We start from the raw sequence: 23,066 nt of genomic DNA on the forward strand, positions 1-23,066 counted from the left end.
AAATTCAATCCAAAAGCAGTCATCACTCATCTGAGGAAATCAAGGCAATTAGTAACACTTTAATGCAAATTGGAGAATGCAAAACACATCACAAATCCCTGGCACTGTAATGTGAACTAAAGAAGAGCAGCTCGAATGACCTCTTTCAAATGCATGGTGGTCTACTAATCAAAAATCCAAGAACAGGGATTCTACTCTGCCTAGAGACAAGAAAGAGAAGTGTGTGTGTGCGTGTGTGTGTGTGTGTGTGTCTGGAGGAGAGGTGGGGGGGGGGGGGGGGGGGGGGCAATTACGCTAGTTAATAGTTTCCTGACCACAGTATTGCCTAAGACCAATCATCTATCTAATGCAAGAGTGGTTTCTTTAATGCAATTCCAGCCCTGCCACCTGATGTAAAAGCCCTGTGTTACAACGCTAACCATGTGTGTCCAAATCAACATGTTTGCGGCTTGTTAACATGTTAACAAGAATCACAACCTGCGGAGGGGAGCGTGGCCGAGTGTAAAGATTTCTCATTTAGAATATTACCGCCGTGTAAACAATGAGGAAAAACACAAACATTGCTACACGATACCTCAATGTCCAGATAGCCTGTCATGTATACAACACCACTATCAATTAGACGCAAGGAACAGCCAGCTTTTTAACGGATGGATGAATACATGACTGACTGTAATAATTTTAGGTAAGTGATGATGCGGTGTCCATTTGGCTCTGCGGGGTGCAGTTAGCGGCTGACATTGGTTTATGGCGCTCAAAGCAGCGGTTCATTCAGATGGGCCGAGGCACATCCTCCTAGAACTTTCCAAGGAGCAGCAAGGCTCCATCTTAATACAACAATGCATTAGAGGAGCATCACCATGAGGAATGTTCATCGCATCTCCAGTTTAAGCACACATGCTGTATTTAGTATTAAGGCCATGGCCAACATGAGCAGTAAATCATCATGGAGTAGCATTAGGCTAGCCAGCGGATAAACAACATTCTTCACAAAGGGGTTGGGAGGGGTGGGGGGGGGGTGGCTCCATTAAGCATGACAGTGGCTGCCACTAAAATGCTCCCCCAGGTACATCATGTGCTCTCCATCTTTCTTACGAATAAAACATTACACCTACATGTTCGATTTTGAGATCTAGATGCGCGCCGCGTACCTGCAGAGCAGTGTGCGTTACAACCCACATGCAGCTTTAAAGCTGCCGTAGAGTTTCAATTACCTTATGGGAACGAACATCCAAATCATTTAAATGCAAACACCTGCTCCTGAAAAGCCTCCTCGCGCTATACAGTAGAATAAATTACTCAATAACTCACTATCTGCACCACCCATTTCTAATACTGAGCAGCCTACACACCAGCAGGCATGAGCATCAAAGCAGTATCACCCATCCCCTTACCTTCAGAGTGGTGGGAAAGGGTGAGCAGGCTGACGCAGGAAGCCCCGATCCCAGAACCGAACACAGTGATGCGGTTGGAGTCTCCTCCGAAGAAGCCGATGTTCTCACTGATCCACCTTAGAGCCTGGATCTGGTCCAGCAGCCCGTAGTTACCTTTAGCAGCCTGGTCGCCGGTACTCAGGAAGCCTGAAACACACATACATGGATTAAAAGAGTAAAAATGTGCCCAAGGAGCTAATCAAACTGATTAACATTAATATATTGTAAGTATAATAAATCACATTGCAATATGTAATACACTGTAGGCTTGATAAAATCCAAAATAAAAGTTGGTAGTCTGCATATTCCCAGTACAAGCGAGAACTTACACATGCAGTATGTCACTATTATTTATTCTCCATGTGCACCTGCAACATAAAAGGTTACTGCAATGACTAACCCCACCCCATTTTCATCTGCAGAACCATCAAGCTGTGGGACAGCAGCAGTGAAATCCTGACTTATTGCAGGACATGGCTGTTGGTAAAATAGAGGGAGTGCGTGTGACCACATGTCATCTGCACCTTATGAGAAATCAATGACAGGTCTCCCTGGGTGATCACCCATCATCAGATGTATTGAGCTGGCCTGATGACAACCATGTGAATCTATGAAAACTCCATGGACGGAGAGAATGAAGTGATAATAAGATGCACAATCATTTTGACGCTGCAAAAACCTTCCTCATGGATTGTGACCTCATTATATATCCTATCAATGTTACTATCTTAACCGGATATATTTCGATTTTCTGCTCACATACTCTATAGTCTTGTGTTCCAAACATTTATGCAAGGCCCTATCCGTACGCATTTCCCTCCTTGTCTGTGTAATCTGCTATATGATGTCTGAGTTGGACAGTGAGCCTCTCTTGGGGACATCACAGCTCATGTTAACACACCACCCTCTCCCAGCTGCTCTCCAGGGCCCAGGCCTTGCTGAATGATGGGTAATCGGGAGTCGCAGGAGAAGATCAAACGCAGGCAATCCCAGAATTCCCCACGGTAGACTCAGTGTCCATCAAACCCCCGAACATGGACACAAGGTGACAGCTAGGAGACATGCGTGGAATTCAAGACCCCCTCTCTTTAGTAGCAACATAGCCAAGCGATGAATATGTTAGAGGTGAATGCTGCAGGCCTCTGCTGGCTGCCTGTTCAGAAATGGTCCCTCAACATCTCAGCATTGTTTCCCACATCTATTTCATGGTCTATGCCTCCATATAACGATGAGCAGTCTGTGTTTAAGTCCCCGGGGGTAAGTGGGATGGTTTCGTTATCAGCAATGCAAGACAAAGACGCTCAACCCAATGTGCTTTCTGACTCAGGTCAGCATGGCGATACTCAGCTTAGATAAACCCTGATTAGAAAGCAGCTGCTCTGGGCCCATTAGCTGCTTATGGCATGTATGTGCAAAGAGCGCAGGCATGTCTGTGCATCCCTGTTTGCTTGACAGCATTATGTATGCGTGAGTCAGAGACTATAGAGGCCGCAGCCCCCTGCCCCACCCCCAACAGCACACCCGCCTCGCCCTGAGTCCCCGTTGGCAGCAACAAAGAGGGTGGGCAGGGGAAAGGCCAGGCCTGATCATCGATACGAGAGAGGCGGTGGCACAGGAAGCAAAGCAGGAGACAAATGGATCAACAGATGGTCTCCTTCAGATGCATCCCTGAGGATGACAGAGCAGCAGGGCACATGCAGAGAGAGAGAGAGCGACAGAGACAGGCAGAGAGAGAGAAAGAGAGAGAGAGAGAGAGAGGGAGAGAGAGAGAGAGAGGGAGGGAGGGCTTCAGTTGAAGAGCTTTCTTTTTCCTCTTCTCTTGTGGCTCCTCCTCATGTTCCATCATAACCAAAGGACAACAGCTTTTACAACCCTCTCTCGGGTGCTGGGCAGAGTGGAGACGTGACTCTCCCAGAATAACCCTCATTTGAAATGGTTCACACTTCACCAAGTGTATGTCAGCTGGTTTAAGAAATGTTAGGAGACTGGCATGTAAAAAGGGCTCCTCCGCAACTGTTAACCTCGTCGAAAAAATGTAGCCGACATTATGCATTCGGCATTGCAGTGTGAGGCGTTACCAAATGACAAAACGTAAATCATTAGTTGGATAACCAGCTGGCAGAATAAGCAGTGTTCACTGCTCTATCCTCTGTGAGCCATGTTGATTTCTCTGCATCTAAAAACGAAACTGGTCATTAAAATGTAGAGGTGGAATCCAATATATTAGACAACAAGACATGCTGCGGGCGCCATTTAAAAATACATCTAATATAGCTGCTGGTTATGTTTTAATTGGAAAGGTGGCAGCAAGTATTTTCTTTGGAAAGCAATTAAGATAGCAAGGTAATTGTTTTTATGCATGGCTATTTCTGAGTTTACATTTATGGCAGACTATTTTATTTATGCTTGTGCTCAAGAGGTATTTAGTCTTTGTTGTTTTATGGCGATTTCTTTATGTCCACCTCCAATCTGCTTTGCTAGAATTATAAGGTAAGAACACGCAATCTCCATACTTAACCAGTAAATCATTATATAGTATATAGTGTCACTTTGTCTCTGATTTCAGTTATCTACATTTTTGAAGCTCCTTCCTCAATAGAGATTGGGTTATAGATTTCCAGATCTAGCAGATGATCCCAGTGCGATCAGCAATGCGTGGGCTTTGGCTTCACATGAACCATGATGTGCAGCGCTCTATCTGTTCACAGCTCACACCTACACAGGACCTTGGGATTCTGTGCTGCAGCTCAGTGCTTCTGAATCGTATTTGGTCAGGCTGGTTATGCGCTTGGCTGCACTACTAATCTTGACATTCTATTGAGATTTTTAATATATACAATACTAGGAGCTGCACTATAAAAATAATATTTCATTGAATCAAATTACAATCACATGAAATCCAGCTTTGTTGGGTATTTGAAGTCAAATCAATATGCAAATTTCTTTTAAAATGATCTGACCACTTAAGTATGGCACAAACAGAATGCACAACTACACTTATCGCAGTCAAGTTAATTCATCAAACAAAAATAAAAAAAGAATGATTAAATAGGCAGGAAATAGTCAAGTTGATTTGATACTTTGAATGTAAAAGTGCACACAAATTAACGCTTACTAATTTAATTTTCTCAGTGACATTATTCATCTTGTGTGTTGTGAGTGTTGTGAGATCTCTGACAAACTGTAGATAAACTGTGGGAGGCTCTTTCAATTGTTAAATGACAAGTCTCACTGACTGAGTGCTAACTAAATGACCTGCCTAAGCCTAATCACTAAAGGATGAATACGAATGTCATAAATGGTTATGTTACTACTTTTTTCTTTCTTAAAAATAAGACATTGCGTTGAATATCAAACTCTACAGATATTGATTAAATAGCAATTGTTCAGCTTTTGCTTTAATCAAAGAAAAGGAAAAAAATTGCATTGCACTGTAGAAAAGGGAATATGTAATTAAGATACATTTAATTAATCCTCCTTAAATTATGTATGCCCAATCCAACACTTATTTAATATGATCTACGATTTAAAAGGTTGAGTCAACTATTAGTTATATCAACAGCACTTGCAAAAGGTTATGTCAACAAGTAGCATTTTTTCAAATTATCTTCTCACTTGTCATTTCCAAATACAGTGGAATATAACCTGCCTACATATGTCAGTCTGACTAGAAATGAAAGTTGCGTGAGAGTTAGTTTCCTAGTCACCGTGAACAAATTCTATGTGTTAAATAATAGTGTTTATGTGCTCTTTCTCTGTATGTTAGAACTGTAATTTTTCCTGGGTGATTACATGATGCGTGTTTGTATTGTCTGTCGAAGCTGTTCTTGCCTGACAGCGGTGTAATTCCAACGTATGGTAAACCTGTATTTTCTCCATGCGGCAGGACAGAGGCGGAGATGCAGTATTGATCTCAGCTGGAGTGGCAGCCTGACCTTGGACCGGTCACAGCCAGGTCGGGTCACACCTGTCCCCTTGCATCCCCCCTGCTGGACAAAACGCTGTGTGTATGCGGCACGGCTCCCCCTGCGAGCTACTTTGCCACCTTTGTCACCTTTGCGTGACCAGAGGTTCAGTAAATGTATACAGTATGACAGCGTCCCCTCTCTGCAGTGTTTGTGGTTCACCCACCATGCCAGAAGCAATACACTTCCAGGATACGCTGATGTTTGGAGACCCGGAGCTCACTGCTCAAATCCAGCACCTCTCTATTTCCTCGCATATTTTCCATCACACACTGCAAAATAACAGCCACAATCACAGCATCACTTGAGGATCAGTGAAAGAGAGAGGAGCAATAATGTTATTTTCCAGTTTATTTTTCCAAAAAGGCCAGTACAGAACGTGTCGCTGCATAATGCATTTTGAGGCTTGATCGTCTTTTATCAATAAGTGAGCACCGCTATCTCATTCTAAACTGAGTGTCTCCGTTTCCTCCTGGGCCCAGCTGAGCCGTGGCAGTGATTTCCTTTAGCCATGCCTCTCAGAATTGATATTTCTCTATTGATTATGATTTAAATGTCTGTTTCCTATACGGCGGGCTATAACTCACACTGTAGCGGAAAGAGGTGATGATAATGATCGCTCCAACCCTCGACATCTCTCTTAGCCTGGTCTCCCAGATAATGGAATGTGTGTAAAGTAATGGCGGAGGGTGAGAAGGGGTGAGGAAGGGTGAGGAGGAGGGTGAGAAGCTTGTTATTGAGCTGAAGAGTGAAGTCACACAGGGACAGATGGAGCGAACGGGCAGGGAGGAGTGGAGGAAAGAGAGGAGAGAGAGAGAGGAAGAGGAGGAGGAGAAGCAGTGACGTAACGGAGGGAAAGGCTTTGGCTCTCCCGCTAGATTCTTTCGGGTCTTTTTCTTCTCTTCTCCCCTGTTTCTTTCTCCCTCTCATCCTCCCTCTCTTTGGGGGCGCCGGTTAACAAGGCCGTCTGTGTCCAAACTCTCCTTTGGTGCACCCCCCCCCCCTCCCCCCCACCTCCATCTCCCTCTTGCCCTCTCCCTCTATCTTTCTCCCCTTCTCTTCTCTAGGGAAATAAAGGCCCACACAGTCACAGCCTTGACAGCCTCCCCTAAGAATCCCCCACTACAAAAGAGCTCCAACTTCCCCCAGCCAGGCCGGGGCTGAATGGGAGCCTCTGGGGTGTGGATGGGAGGGAGGGGAGGCAGGGGAGGCAGGGGAGGGAAGGGGCCACCCTCCACACAGCCACATAAAGAGCCAGTGTGTCAGGCTCACGATGAGCAGACAGGACATACCCAGCGGTCCATCCTCCACACAGGGAGTCATTCCCACAAGATTTTTTCATCCATTTCTTTTCTTTTTTTTGGGGGGGGGGGAATTCAGTGTGCTGAGAAATAAAAAAACAAACAAAACAAAAACAGTCAAGGGAAAGGGGGCGGTGTGGAGGCCGGGGGTGGTGGTGAGGGGGCAGGAGGGAGGCGTGGGTCTGAATGAAGGTGATTGCCACTTGGATCACTGTACAGCTCCTGTTTACAGCTCACTGCCCAATGACATGGCTGCACAGCACAGTCTGAGCCGAGAGAAGGAGAGGGAGAGAGGGGGAAAGAGAGAGCGAGAGCGAGAGAAAGAAAGAGAGAAAGGCAGGCAGGCAGGCAGGCACAAGAAAGCCTCTTTATGGCAGCCTGAACACTGAAGGCCATTTACCCAACACCACATCCTTGTTTCCGGTGGAGAAAATAAAGACTTGAGGACGTACAAAAAAACAAAACAAACAGCCGCGAGTGCCACAACTAGCCATGCTTTTTGATTGTCACCCCTACAAATCACTGGTTCCATATGAATGAATTTAACATCATAGCCTCTAACTAGAATGAAACTATAAAATGGTGAAAAGGAATTTATGTATGAGCCCTTGATCCCTGCTGGCCTTGTCACAAATCAATAATTAAAGAAAATATCAGACCGCCTTGAATGGCAACAAAGTCATTCGATGTTTCAAGGGCTTGCCCCCTCACAATGGACTGGTTCAAAATGAATGATAGCATGCTCACAAAATTGAAGGCCCCTGCCGAAAGCCCGGAGAGACAGATTGCTAACGGACACCTAAATAGTTTTGCTTGAATATGAATCTCAATCTCAACTGCACACACTTGACACAGATAGATGCAGTGTGTGCAACATGGACCAACTCTGCTACTATACCGTGTCCTGAGAGGTTGTTAGATAGCCTGCTGGATACACAGGTTCATGCATACTGTACCACACAGACTGAGCCACTCACATGGAAAATCTGGTTTGTGTGCAACAAAGCGTTGCGAAAAAATAAATGTCAAGAGGGAAAATCTGTGCAGCGCAAACACCAAAGCTCATCTGACACATAACTCAGCCCCTGAAACCCAGATCTCTTACAGACAGACAATGGGCTGCTACAGGAGAAGGGGATGAAAAACAGATACTGTAAGTCAGTATTGGCGGGCCACGTGCCAGCTGTTGCTTGTCCTGCATGTGACTTTGGGACTGCTTAATCTGATTGTGTGACGTGTCCCAGTGGTCAGGCGACACTGGTCAAGGGCTCTGGTGAACAGCAGCGCTGGCAGCAACTACAAATGAGCGCTTTGCATATGTATGACCCCTGGCGTCCGAACGCCACTCAATCAATCACACATCGGCCATAGCGGCTGTCGGCTTTCGGTTATGTCTCCCCCGCTCTCCTCACTCCTTCACCACCCCTCCCTTTGCTCGAGCCCTCTCTCATCTTTTCCCGACTCGCTCTGCTCTCACTGTCTCTCTGGATGTCTCTCTCTGTTCTCCGTCTCTGCCTCCATCGCTTCTCGCTACCTTTCGCCGTCTCTGTTTTCCGTATCTCTCGACATTTTTTTCCTCTGTGAGCAGTGGAGACAGTGGCTTGTCAAAGACAGGGAAATGCTTTTACGTTAAGTGGCGGTTTGCATCTCACAGCTGGTGCGGAGGCGGGCCTGCATGCTCCCACAGAGGGAGAGGGGGAGACTGGCGTGGGAACGTCACAACTGCGAGGTTAAGCAGTGCTTTGGTTCCACTTGGAGGAACATGCATCGCGGGGGGGAGGAATTCATGAAAACCAGTGTTTCACTTTTTTTCTCAATCTCGGTCTCATGTTCAATATTGTTGGTATTTTGTTACATTTTTGTTTTCCCGTTCTGCCTTGTTCAAACAGAACAACATTGTATGTAGGGTGCACTGTCTCAGATCTCACTTTTTTGCCCGTGGCATTGCATTTCTCAGTAGACGAGTTCAAAGGCACGGGGTGAAAAAGCCTGGGTGATGTAATTTGTGGGCGTGGTGAGAAAGTTTAGCACCTCCCAGCTCTGGGAGGATGGGGCAGTGTGCTGTGATGAGCTGTGATACCATGGAGGAGATCAGAGAGGGGCTTATCAAAGCACATCAGCGGAGGGGAGTAGGAGAGTAAGGTCATCATTTAGAGGATCTTCAAAGCCCAACTCCTCTTCTCCTCAGGTTTGAGTCGCTCTGATAGCTCGCCATAATGAGCTTAGTTATCCCTGCTCATGAGAACTTGTGAAAATAAGTCCAGGCAACCCACTTCTAGAGCTGCCTTCTCATACTGTGTTCATTTATAAAACACTGCCGACATTAGTTGTAAATAGCAACCGCAGCGATTTAGATTAACATCTGTTTTCCTGAGGCCTAGCAGTGTGGTGTGTATGAGTGATGTTTTATTTGTTTATGGAAGGGTATAGTATTTTTGGCTACTAAAAGAGTGGGTACAGCTCCCGCAGAGCAAGGGCAGTTTATGTTTGGAACAATTAGGTAGTGTGTTGTTTGTGTGTGTGTTAAAGTCGGGGCACTGTGCTCCAGCCATGTGTGTGTGTGAGGGAGTAAATGGGAGTGCCATGGCAGTGAGTGTGGGTGAGTGCACGGCCACTGTGTGCATAAGAGCGGAGTGTTTCCAACAGAGAGTGTGTATGTGTGTGTGTGTGTGTGTATGTGTGTGTGTGTGTGTGTGTGTGTGTGTGGAGCGGAGGCAGTGTGCGAGTGCTTGGGGAGGGCCGTATGCGGTGCGGTGAGGGAGGTATGGATATTAATCACCAGGAGGAGCATGGTTCTGTGGCGCCGGGCGGAGATGGATGGGGTGTGAGTGCAGTGATGTCACCCTGACAAATGGACCGGCCATGTTGGCTGAGACTCGCACATCGCCTCTCATTTCAATTAGTTCCTCACACAACACCCCACCTAACCCACAATCTGCAGGTTACACACACACACACACACACACACATACACTTCAGCCACAAACACACCCCCTTCAGTGCCCTAACCCATGGCAGAGCCCTCTAACAAGATGCACTGATCTGTAAGAATACAGTATAGCTCCTTCAATTAATCTACCTCAATTATGACAGCACTTTTTTTTACTTTCCATCCCAGCAGCCAGTCACTCATTACCATTCATAATATCAAACACACTGACTACGTCTACGGCCAGCACACTGGCCAGTGGGAACTGGCAGCCAGTCTGGGTGTGTTTACGAACTAAAGACTGTGTTCTCCCACAATATCAATTTGATGAAGTGTCGGCACGATGGCAATGTGGCCAGTCATTTGGGCTAATGGTAATAGCGTGCATTTACTCTCTGATGTGGAAAAAGGTACAAGATCTGTGCCGGCCGCCTCAGTGAGCTGCAGAGAGCTGCAGTTCTGACAAACTGAGTTCAAGTTTAAAAGGTCTAACCTCCTCACTAGCTGTTTATAGCCCCGCTCTCAAAAGCCTGACACCGCTAACTAAAGGAGTCAAGCCTGATTTCAAAGTGTCTGTCACCTATAAGAGAAGTGTTAAGCCTCGTTTTCAAAGGGCTGACGCCGCTAACCAGAGGCAGTAAGCCTGGTTTCAAACTCTTGTCTGTCTGGACTGAACTTTGCCCTTGGGGGAGATCACTAGACTGTGGAGTGGACTGCACTCTCACTGCTCCACATTGAAGTGCCTTCTCCATTTCCCCATTTCTTCTCCTGTGCCTTCCCCTTCTCATTTACTACACGCTCTCTCCCTCTCCCTCTCCTCCTTCATCTGATCTCTCTCTCTCTCTCTCTCTCTCTGCCTCTCCACCGCAATCCCCCTCTTCCTCACACCGGAAGGATGGTGAAAGAGGATCACTTTGGTGTAAGCTAGGCCGGGCTAGGCCATGCGAGGCTGAACTGGGCTATGCAGAGCACAGTGGAGCACTAAGTTGGGGATTTGAGCGGAGCCTCCTGTGGCTTCGGCTCCAGCTTAACACCAGTGGTTGGTATCTCTTCATCTGCCTGTGAAAGGAACAGGAGGTTAATTCCAACCCTATAGGGAGGAGTGGGAGAGGGAGAGCCTTCGTTGTGCCACTGCATTAATTAGAAGCACTTCACATCAGAATTTGTCACATTAAAGTCGCTTTAAAGGTTCCTCAAAATCTGAGGCCGGAGACTAACAATAAGCCATTGTGCTGTATAGTGCGGCATTTATGAACTGAGCTCTATGATGGCAAATATGTTATGTATGAGATGATTTAGTTGTCATCTTTTCAATGTAACAGCCCTTGTTGAATTGTGATCAAAACGTGACATTTTGTTTCTATACAATCTAAAGATAATATAGAATATAATTTCCAAACCACGTCTATAATCATCCACCCACGCTAAGGAAAGTAATCAGGGTGATGGAAAAACTGTGTTTTTATTTCTATCTGAGTCTGTGGCTATGTGGTTTGCTAATATTGCTGACTGACACTGAACATATTTGATATATTGATATTGGCAGTTGGATGTCTTTCCATTTCATAGGTAGAAAACCACTAGGTTTGTACATATGCAGAATTTATTACTTTCTACCTCGTGAGAGTGCTTGGCTTGCTTGGCTTCACAGATTCTTTTGTTGATGAAACATGCCTGTTCTCTCACCCTGAGAACAGGGGGAAATGAAAAATGGATGAAAACCTTGAAATAGTGTGTTTGATTACCATAACACTTCTACAATACAGGGAGTGTGCCTGTCATGTATTGTAGAAGTGTAACAAGGAGGGTATGCACTACACAAAAGTCACTTGTACCCAAAGGATGAAAATATTTGCCTTATTTTCTTCCCTTTCAATTGATACTGAAGTCCTGTTTCCACCAAGGGTCTCCGCGTTCAAACAGCCCAAGTGATTCCTTTTTCATTTCACTTTGCCGTTCCTCCTTTTAATCTACCAACACTAAAGAACTGGGTTCCAGCAACAAAAAAAAAAAAAAAAAAAAGGTTAGATCTCGCTTTCTGTTTCATCTCGGCTTCCTGCGATCCCCAGGGACGTCTCTCTGTGCTCGTCTGCACTGCCTGGCGATGGGAGATTGTGCCAGGGCTCTGTTTGTTTGGCTTTCTTCCCCCTCCTCATCGCGTTGAAATCTGCCTGACAGTTCGGCAGCATGGCTCAGGCCCCACAGGAGCTGCCGTCAGATAAAATGTCACCATGGCTTTGTTCCACACGCCCTATAGGCTGGCCAGACGCACTGTACACCTGAGAGCCCAAAGGCCAAACCACAGAGAGAGAGGGAGAGAGAAAGTGGAAGGAGGGGGTGTAGAGATAGAATGCAATACTGGTCTTGTGAATTTTGCTGCCTGTGCCATAGCAACATTTTGTGCACTGGCTCCATTTTATCTTCATTGACGACGTCAACTTTGATTCAAGATTAGATTAGAGCAGAGGTTTTAACCTTAGAGCTACATGATTAAACCCCAAATAAATCATCGGTATGGTTCAACGGCACTGCTAATTCAGCATTACCCGACGTTGTAGTGAGATGTGATTGGATGAGAGCCCGCTATCCTCGCAACCGCTTAACGTAACAGCTTTTGAGACTCAAACTCATGACATCTACAGTCAAACGTGATCCATTTTTCTCTCGACAGCGGCAGCACCAGACCCAGCTCCTGTCTCTGAGCCTCAGATAACTCTTCTCACTGTTTCCCTAACAAGGCTCGAGCGAACAGACGACTGGTCCTCTCACTGCCGAGCACTAGGGCGGTTGCCACTGTCATCTCCTGTTAGCTCAGCCTCCCCCGGTACACGTTTCAGAGAACACAAACGCACTCATCCCAAAGGAGCTCATCCGCGCTCCTTCACCCACCCCGACTCCCCTTTCCCCCCCAATAAATTAATAAAAGAAGGAGCAGCTCTCGCAGGTAATTTGATTAAATACGACATCCCTGCTTTAAAGTGCGAGCTGACAAAGCAAAAATAGGACGGGACGTTGTCGGAAGAAATTGTCACTGTACTCGTACATGACCCCCGCCCCGGCAGCTCCGCTCTCCTCCTTCCCTATCAGCTGAGCATCACCACACACTCCATTTTCCAAGGGCATCTCTCAATGTTATTAGATGAAAAATGCTATATGCTCCAGATTACTGGGCTTGTCAGTCACCTAATTTGATGCAATCCCCACCAGATCTCTTCTCTTAATTGAGTTTCTTTGGCTTTATTTCATAGCAGACGTTTATGAGTTCATATGTTTGAACTGTGGCTGCATGCTGCATAAGCCTGTGGGCTTATCTGGGGCACACGCTCATACTTTTCAAAACAGACATTATGTAAACAACAACATGAGCTCAGATATTTGTTATACACCAAGGACTTAAATGAGTATAACCATTTTTTTTTGCAAATGGTACTGAGGGAAGTCTATTTGCATTTTAGAAAAAAATGCCTGACACAATGACTCAAACACTGAATCTTTATATTTTAGTTAACATTGTTACTATGTGATTGCAATATTATTATCATTGCAACTTGAAGAGCTGAATCACACTGTGATCAGTTATTGCATTGAATATACTACTGGAGTTGACTCTGGTATAACTCATAAGGAAAGAGATTTCCAAGTGATTCAAATGAAGATATTCCATTTTTCCCCAGCTGATGAACTCCACTTTTCATCTCTCTCTGTATTATATGTCATCTCTCCTGTCTTCTCTCTTCCCCTCAGGCTTGACAGGGCTGACCGGAGTTAGGAAGGATGTATCGGCCTATGACGTATGAATGGAATGACAAGCCGTCTCAGTCAGAGGGGAAACCACTCATTATACAGATTGCTTTGTGGTGTTTCTGGGTAGTCAAGGCCAATGTCACCTCGCTTCAGTCTGGCCCAAGCCTGAATGGGCGTCACTGCCCGTCTCAAGGCCTGCTCACTATCTCTAAGCTGACACACTTTCTCACTAACTCTGTATTCTTCAGAGTCAGTTCGCCTAGAGGTTACAAGGGTGGACTACTGACCCAACAACAATGGCAACAGTGAGAGAAAAACAGACACTTTCTAATGGAATGAGAGATTCTGAATCTTATTAGCAGGGCATCTTGTTTCAGTCAAGGCTCCAAACCCAGCGAGCCCCCTGGCTCTATGATAGCATCAGTAGCAGCTATCAGCTATCAGGTGCAGAACAGAAATAAAGCCAATTGTGTTGATTGAATCATCCCCCACCCCACCACCTCACCTCCATCCCTACACTTGAGTGTCCACTAACTGGCTGTGCCATGGCTAATGCTCTCTAATGTCTATTAATGTTCTCTGTGGTGCTATTAAGCCATATGCTGATTACAATTCTTTTCTCTTGTCTTTGACAGGATAACTGCATGGCAGCTCACTGCAACAGCTCCCACATTGGAAAACAGGTGGATAACTGCTGCTCTTCTCCCTCGCCCAGGATAACTGGACCAGACTGTGTGTTGTGGCTCACTGTCAGTAACATCACTACCCGTGGCTGTAAATCCTGTAGCACTGCTACCTGTAGCAGTCAGTTTTCAATGAAGTCTGTGTGAGTGTCTCTGTGCAGTGGTTGCAGGTCGGTGCCATGCTGAGCTCCTGTGTGAAGCCTTATCTCCCAGCCTGAGAATCCATGGCTTCTGTCCCCCAGAGTGGCGTGGAGAAGAGCCTTGAGTGGCAGGCGCCTGCTCTAATTAAACCAGGAGGAGCATTAGTCCCGCTTGTGAGCAGTCTTCATAATTACCCATGCAATTCATTCATTATTTAACTTAACGAGGCAGCTCACTGGCCAAACATACATTAGTACAGTGGATTTGAGGCCTAATTTAGGGAAATGCCATAAAGATATTAGATACCTGAGGTTTTTGGCCCAGCCACCAGTAAAGCTATTGGATGATGAGGGATCAGCAGTAATGACTGAATATTTGGTCTTATTAAGTTTAAAAGTGTCTGCCGGTGATGTAGGCGAACACAAAAAAGCACTCTTATTGCAATGACTATTCGGTTCAAATGAAATGTAAGTATGACCTTTCTAAGCTCCTTAATTCAGCTAAATTGGCTCCAGAGGAGGCTAATTTAGCCTTTTACAACATGGGGGGAAATGGGCAATAGAGCAGTGGTGCCACTAGCAAATGATGTAGGACCCTAACTTGTTCGCAGAGAAAAATGATGTTAGCTTTGTATCTCAAACGGATAGTACAAATTCCCTTTTCCCAGTTTTCTTAAAAATATAAAGCTTAAATAGTTGTTTTTGAAACTATTCATTCTCATCCAATTGCTGGTATTACCATTATCATTTTGACCACAGTGGTATTGTTAGTAAATGTAAATGGGGTTTGCATTAAAATGCAAATGCAGCCAGTAAAAGCATGCAGTCAGCATTTTATAATCCTGCATGAAAAATGTTACCTTAGAAAGCACATGCATTTAGATGCCAAGACTAGGATACCAAATCTTGCTGGGCTGTACTCACAAGCCAGCCTCCTCTAGCTGTGAAGATAATTGATACACAATTCATGCTTAAAATGATGGGGGCGGGTGATCAAGTTAGACTGGGGTGATACAACCCTCTAAAATTATTGAGTCAGAAGATAATCTGTTTTGATGCAGCTCTTATACCACTTATGATAATTCATATTCGTACCATATTCTAATTCATACATAACAGCTGGATCCACTGATCGCAGGCACAGCAAGAGTTGTCCTGCCTATGCCCTCTCATATTTCATGTAGATAAATCTAAAGGTGAAAGAGACTTATTCCTATAAAAGGAACACATTTAGTATCTTTTCTCCTCTCTTGCAATATATCCTCTTTCATGTAGCATGGCACTGGTAGAGCACAGAATTAGACGGTATGATGGAATACCTGTTCCTATACATCACGTCCTTGATATATATATATATACAGCTATATACATGGAGGGAATCTGAATGGAAGTTTGATGACACATTCAACAGCTCAACTAATATGATCTGTGTCATTGAGTTTCTGCCACTCAGGAATCCATGTCCATCCTGATCCCTGTCAAGCATTGTTAACTTGTTTACTGCTATATTAACCACCTGATAGGCTGCCTCGGAGAGAGGTATATAGCCCGTGGCAATTTAGTTCCAATGAAAGCAATAGGCATACAGCAGTCTTACAAGAACAACGGATTAAATTACATATGTATTCTTATGCAAGATGAATAGTCTATAGACCCTGTATGTTTGATATCATCAAATATTTATGGAATACGGAGGTCTATTCTCATGGATATATTACTTATAGGGGCACATGCTGTACTGTGCATATGTGAAATGCTGGCAATGTTTACATTAGGCTTAGCTTACTTGTAGCTGGGTTATTGCTCATGCATTTGGCTCCTCTATTGTTGCTGTTATGTTTGCAGCACAGCTTGCTGTTGACTTAGGGACTACTGAGTTTGGGAGAGTGAGATTAGAATATACAGTAGAAGTAAAAGCCTGAAAAGCTACGGCATTGTTGTGAGTGTAAACCAATTCAAACAAAGCAGCATGCGCACTATTCCTTGCATGGAGATATCACATCACGAAGCGCTTTCGATCAAACAAAATCCAGAGAAAAGCCACTTTCTCTCCCTTCACTGTTAGAAAATAGAATAGTATAACAAGACTTGTAACTGTGCTCCAGTGACCCAGAAACACATCTTTCTAATTGTTCTAGCTGGCCTCTGGGGCTTCATTCACAATGCTATGACCTCTTTACAAACAGAGCGCAGAGCACGGCCCATCTGGACCCAAAGGAGAGCCCGACAGAGTTATGTTTCCCCCAGGCATGTGAGCTCTCCCCTGAGCCGATGACTCCAAACACCACCTCCATGTCTTTCTGCCGTCACCGGAGTCTTGTTTCATGTGGTTGAACAGACACATGCGCTCACACACACACACACACACACACACATGGAAGTCAAATACCCTCAGACAGCTGTATTTGTTCCCCCCCATCCCCTTGAAAGTGCAGTGGAGAACCAAACCGAGGTGCTATGGACTGCGTATGCTGTTTCAACCTTTCTCCTTCCTGGCCAATCTAATAACATCAGGCCGCTGTGATGCAGCAAGGTCGGCCCTGGTCCAAGGTCACTCTCTGCTGGGTCCATGGCTGAGGAGGTGTGGTGAGAGGAGGGGAGGGGAGGGGAGGGGGGTAGTAAGCACAAGCCCAGTTAGATGAGATCTGATCCCACATCCACGGGCTCCTTCGATTACAGTATAATGCATTTACAATTGAGAGTGATAAGGTCTGTGTCATTTACCATGTTGCAAGTGCGCTGTTCATAATTGGTGACACTGGAGAGCAGGCAGTGCTTTTGCTCACAGAACCGCAAGGACCGGGTTGTGTTTGTGATGAGATCCGCGCTTATGTTGACAAAATAAAAGCCACCTAAAGAGTTGGGAGATGAAGAATTACCTACTTATCAACTCTGATCTTATCAGAGGGCAAGTACGGTTTGAAAACAGAGGCTCAACTTCTTCTGCGATGCTATTTGAGCCTATGAAACAATAATCTCTATACTTGGGGAAATATTATCCACTAGAGTCCTCTCTATCTGTTTTCTGGGGGACATGTCAGGGGCTAATTGTTAAGAATTGAGTTATTGAGCTGTATGCCCTTCCCCAGCCCCTGAAGGACTAGCACCAATACAAATAGCTTCCAAACACTATTGGAATTCCACTGGAGTGCCCCTGACTTACCCCAACCATAATATTGTTCTAATAATTGGAGCTCACAGGCCATCAAATATCATGCCAGTTTGTTCAATTGATTCAGACAGGGTAAAGGAGGAGAAAAAACATGCATTTGCAATTTTCCCATTTGTAATCTGAATGGCATTCCTCTGCTCTGTTTTTAATGATGGAAAATTCTGCGAGGCGAAAGCATTTTGTAATTTGTCCTCTGGCTAAGTTTTATGTAATGTGGTATGCAGGGCTGTTAGGGCTTTGACAGGACTACAAACAAGTGCACATATAAACGGTACGCACGGCTAAATGGTATCGTTTAGCTCCAAGTGTAAAGTTGATATTTCATTTCCATTACAAATGGAAATGCCTTGGCGATAGCTGCATTCTCATACGCCTAAACATGAAACACTGCAGCTGACTGTATAATACAACCAGGGTGCTGCAATTTGATAGGATTTGTTTCAATACGGTTTTGCTCAAAATGAGTAGTTGATGGAGTAGAAGCGTGGTGTCACCAGCTTGGTTGCCATATTCTGCAGCCGGCGCTGCAGTATTGAAACGATGAGAGCTATATCACAGTCCATCAGGAAAGGCAGTGGATTACTTTTTGTGGGAGACTGCTGACTTGGCACGCAGTAGAATGAGGTTGAGTGAAGGCAAGTGGCAGAGCCGGCTGATAATGAAAATAGTTGTGATAAAGATGTAATGGATGTGGGATATGGGTAAAAAACACTCATGAATAACATCATAGGGAGGGTTAGGATGGCTTGGGATGCGGATCGACTCCGTCTGATTACGCACCGAGCCTCTGCTCTTTAAAATACGTCCATGCTGAGTCCTTTTACATGCACAGCTCTTATCACCTACTTACAGGGCGGAGGCAACAATGTAATCTATCAAACAGTTGTCGTTCTGGGGTGTTTGAACATGTTTTAAAGCCTTTCAAATGTAAACTCAGTTTAATTAGAATGGCCGCTGATTAACAGTGCTGTGGACGAAGAAGAGTGTCCGAAGAATATCAACAGTTCTTCAGCCACAGTGTGCGTGCCCCTTGACTGGCTAGACTCTAAAAATCACAGAAAGCAACAGGAACAAATCTAGCTCTATGAAAAGAAATTACCACTAATGAGATGAGACTAATGCGATGACAATATTGAAAATATGTAGTTTGTGCTTGGGACTGTTTGGTGGCCGGTTCTCAGGCACTTTACATTGCAATGTAATAATATTGTGCTCAAGTGTGTGCATGTGTGTGTGTATGTGTGAGAGTGCATGTGGATGTATGTGTGTGTGTGTGTGTGTGTATATATATATAGATATATATAGATGCATAGGTGTAAGTGAACATGTTTGTTTGTGGTGTTGTGTGGCTGCCTGTAGGAAGGTTAGTGTAGCTGGTTAGGAGCCGCACCATGTATGGCTTGTATTTCATGTTTTTGTCTGTGTTCTCAGACAAAAATAGTCCGGTCAGTTTGTCTCAGCAACTGCTGGGCGGTGAATCTGCTGAAACTGCTGAGTATAAATGCGAGCGCTAACTACTTCTGCATCCCCCCCCCCATGCTCTCCAGTATATACCCGAAGGGAAGTGTGAATAATAAAGACTTCAAATGACAGACACGCAGCAGGGTTAATGGGAAAGGTCAACTTGCCAGCATGCGGCCAGTGAGTGTAAAGGACAAGTGGCGTGGGGTCACCAGTCACATGGGCTCCTAGCCAATATATGGGAGCAGGACCCACAATTCCTCATCACCAGACGAGAGCTGCCATTCTATAGAGACGGCTCCCAGAACGCCTGCCATGTGCTGCACAGTGCGCTGATGCTTTTATTAGCCTGCTACGTTGTGTTAGCGATGACAGAAACTAATACAGTTTGATATGGGAAAACAGCGAGGCTCATATCTGTGTAAACAAACGCGAACAGATGAGACCTCGGAATATGAGGGGAGAAATCTCGGTACAGTATGCAATCGGTGGAAGGCGGTGGATTTTCAGTAATACACGTACGATGTACAAGGAAAGCAGGATATTCAAGTGCAGTGACTGTGCTATTGCACACAACACAGAGAGACAGAAACGGTGCTCCAGAGGCCCAGCATTGGTTTGACAGGCAGCTCCACAGAGAGAATGTCAGCCAACACCTGAAGCCACGCAGCTCCAACAAGACATTCAGGATATATCAACACATTTCCCTGCTATTATTCATGAGAGACTGGCATTCGGCAGCACCTGACGCTCACATCAGTACCGCATGATATTTACGAGAATCCCTTGAACTTCTTCTGCCTGCAAGGAACAAAGCCGTTTGTGTTCTACCGACTAATCTCAATTAAGCCCTGCTGTTGATTAGGTACCTCATGCACTATTGTCAACAAACAGAACAGAATGGACACCGTAAAAAAGCCAACCACAACAACGTCAGGGCTCTTTTATTGCATTTATTTAGCACTGCCACACCATTCTTAATAATTCAGTAGTTCAATTTATCTGTGGCTTCTATAGGCATGTAATATGTTTATCTTTCAATATTTATCATTTGATCAAGCATCATTGCTGAAACTGGTGTTGTACGTTATCGTGATGTTGTGACTTATAAAGCTGAAAGTTCTATTTGTGGTGAACTACCCCTTTAATCTATTTTTCTAAGAAAGCAAACCCTTGGAAAACACAACACATCTTCTGATAAACCATATAAACCATAAACCATAATGTCACATAACCAAATGAGATTAAATAATATATAAAGGCTAAAAAGAAGCAGAAATGTGTAGTAAGTGAAGAAAATAATTTGGGCAAAAAGAGGCAAACATGCAGTTCTATTAAGGGTGGATGTTATGACTTAGCCTGCATGCACTTGGACACACACACACACACACACACACACACACACACTCACACAAACCTATGCACAAAGCTTCCTTAACTTAGCCCGATTCCCTTTGTACGGTACGATGGCATTTTAATTTGTTTCTCTTCATTTTTTTTAGGTTAAACATTATTTACTGGTAACCCATGTTTGACTTACTCTAAATATGTCATTTTCAAATGAATTGTTAGATATCGACCATCTGCACTACTCCCCTCCCTCTGTAAGCTGCTTTCTGATGGTTTAATTTCATTTCCCCCCCTTCAGGCTGCTGTTAATACACAACTTTCTTTTTTTTCTGCTCGCATTAGAATCGTCACAAATAATTTCTCAGCTATATACGCTGATGAGAAAATCTGATATGCAGCATCTTTAATACTGACTATTTCACTGTTTTCCACCAAAACACCATGTTTATGTTTGAATTCTGGTCTTCAAAAGACAAAGTCAGGTCAGACTGTCAGGGTGAGACACTTCGCTCATCTGTATAACTGGGTGCCGTCACACTTTGTGAGAGTGCGGTAAAAAATATTTTCTACTAGGACTGGGCATCATTTCAAGATTTCCGGTACCTAGAATTCGATACTGGCACCAAAACAGCACTTTATTCCATACCTATGTTGAATCAAAGCTTATTATGTGATGCAATAGCCTCAAGTTTATTGACATCTTACATTTTTGCCATTAGTTTTCCCACCTTAAAGTAACAACATTTGGAGTGTGAGTCTACAAGTGTAAGTCCACTCTTAAGAGCCCTTAAGAATAAAGTATTTATTTGCTCAAAATCCAATTTTGCATTATAAAAGACACAGACACTGGTTTAATCAGATTCAAGACTATTTAAGCTATTAAAAATCTATTAAACTATTTAATAGCTCACATTTAAATTATTCATAAATGTCAACAACACTTCACATTTTGAAGAATATCAAGTGCAAGTATTTTTTCTACGTGTTTATGTAAAATGCAGTTTGACATGGATTAAAAAAATTACTTTTGTCGCTGTTTGTTTCTTGCAGTAAAACATGGTACAGCTCTCTTGCCTCAGGTTAACATTGTGCACTATTAATTGCTTCATTAGGGTCGAGGTGATGCCAGCCTTGGCTGTTATTTTCTTGTCATAAATACTGCATCGCGCGCTGTCACTGTCAATTTTAGAAACATATAGCCAGACCATGGACCGTTTCTGCAACACTGTGTACTTACTTGGAGCAAACTGAGAGATGAAGGTGTACTGACGTGTGGACAATGTTTTTCCTGCCTGTGGCAAGTTGTTACCTGGCGGGCCAATCAACAGTCACTTCAGGTTGTAGAATAGGTATGGTGATTAGATGAAAGATGATGCAAGATTAACCGTATGTAAGTAAGTATACGTATGTAAGTACTGACCATTGGCACTGAATGTGTTAAGATATTTTGGTAGTCGGTAGATCGGTGCCAAAAAAGCACCAACTATACGTACCCAGTCCTATTTTCTACAAACCAGCTCTGTTGTTTACTGAGCAGTGTCTAATAATAAAAAGAAGCAAAAGTTTTATTATTGTGAAAATGTATCTTGAACTGTAAATCTTCACATCTTAGCTGTGATTTTTCACAAGTTCAAGTTCCCATAATCCTCTCCTCGCATGCAAATGAATTTCGATGACATAACAGGAGTGTGTACTTCTAGGCTCTTCATCTGTTAGTTTCCTGGACTGTTGCAATGACTTGACAATATATGAGCCAAATCTTTTTATGATCATAAGATAGATAATATATACTCTGGCATTTTATAATAAATTACAGTCTTGTATAAGCAGTGCTTCTATGTCTGTATGCAATATATTATAAGCTACAGTTGATAATGGCTCACATTGCTAACATCAATGAGCAAACTAGCTACGTTATTGTATTTTCCACAGAAGAGATTATGGCAGCTGATCAAAATAGGGAGGAGAGCTCAGATCACACTCAAATTGCTAATAAATCTATATGTCATTGCCCTGAATACACCGTGACACTGTACAGAATCTGCATTTGTCAAACCCAGATTTAGTGTTTCCATCCACATTTTCAACAAAAGAGAAAACTTAGGGCCCTTAGCAGAGACAGTACAACCACACCCAGGCCTCTGACACTATGGGGCCGACAGAGAGGCTACTTATAGAGTAAGGACTACCTACTCCGTGACCTTACCTGAAATGACTAAAAAAAGTAACATAAGCAAAAGGCAGTCAGGCAAAGTTACGGCCTACAAAATATCTTGCACACAGGCTTACTGTAACCCAGCCCCTCCAGTGTGTTCTACTCTACATTTCCCTCTACAGTATCTACTCCTTCACGGGGCTGAAAGGAGTGGACAGGCCAAGGAGATGGTGGAAAATCCCACTTGGACCAATTTTACACCAATCAAGCCCTCTAAATAGTGAGAGAGATGGAGTTGGACTGAGTTGGACTGCAGCCATGTCTCCTTTCACTACAAAATGTAAAGATATATTGCGCCTCTGTTTATTACCAAAGCAGAAAATTATTGTATTTTCTTCATAGTGGCCCAGCGGAAATGCCCTCCCACATGCTAGATGGACCTCCTTGGGGTTACGACACATTCAAAACCATTTATGGGGCCTCAAATGAGCTCTCAGAGGAGAAATATGGTACTCACCTGATGTGTAATATAACCTGTCATGGTTATAATACTAGCTATTTGCTTACTAGTGGCCCTCTGTGGATACAGTGTTTTAAAAAACGTAGTGCAGTGAAGGACTAGCTCTACATCTGATACTGCTAAACCAACAGCACCTTGGCATCTTTCTCTAAGCTCCTAACAGGCACGACTCTCCCAGCTCAGGCATAATTCTCACCTCTGTCCTATTATAAT

At 44.1% G+C, this 23,066-nt stretch overlaps 1 protein-coding gene across 10 annotated transcripts in view; it reads right to left on the reverse strand.

Moving 5' to 3' along the window:
* nlgn3a (neuroligin 3a) overlaps nt 1-23,066 on the reverse strand; it is an 89,024-nt gene that overhangs the window by 33,646 nt on the left and 32,312 nt on the right. For all 10 annotated transcript variants that reach the window (XM_071923036.2, XM_071923032.2, XM_071923030.2 and 7 more), the window contains one exon: nt 1,395-1,580. In XM_071923036.2, the coding sequence (XP_071779137.1) occupies nt 1,395-1,580 (186 nt within the window). The remainder of the gene's footprint in view (nt 1-1,394; nt 1,581-23,066) is intronic.

The sequence above is a fragment of the Centroberyx gerrardi genome, chromosome 16, assembly GCF_048128805.1.
Source record: "Centroberyx gerrardi isolate f3 chromosome 16, fCenGer3.hap1.cur.20231027, whole genome shotgun sequence".
Taxonomy (NCBI): Eukaryota; Metazoa; Chordata; class Actinopteri; order Beryciformes; family Berycidae; genus Centroberyx; species Centroberyx gerrardi.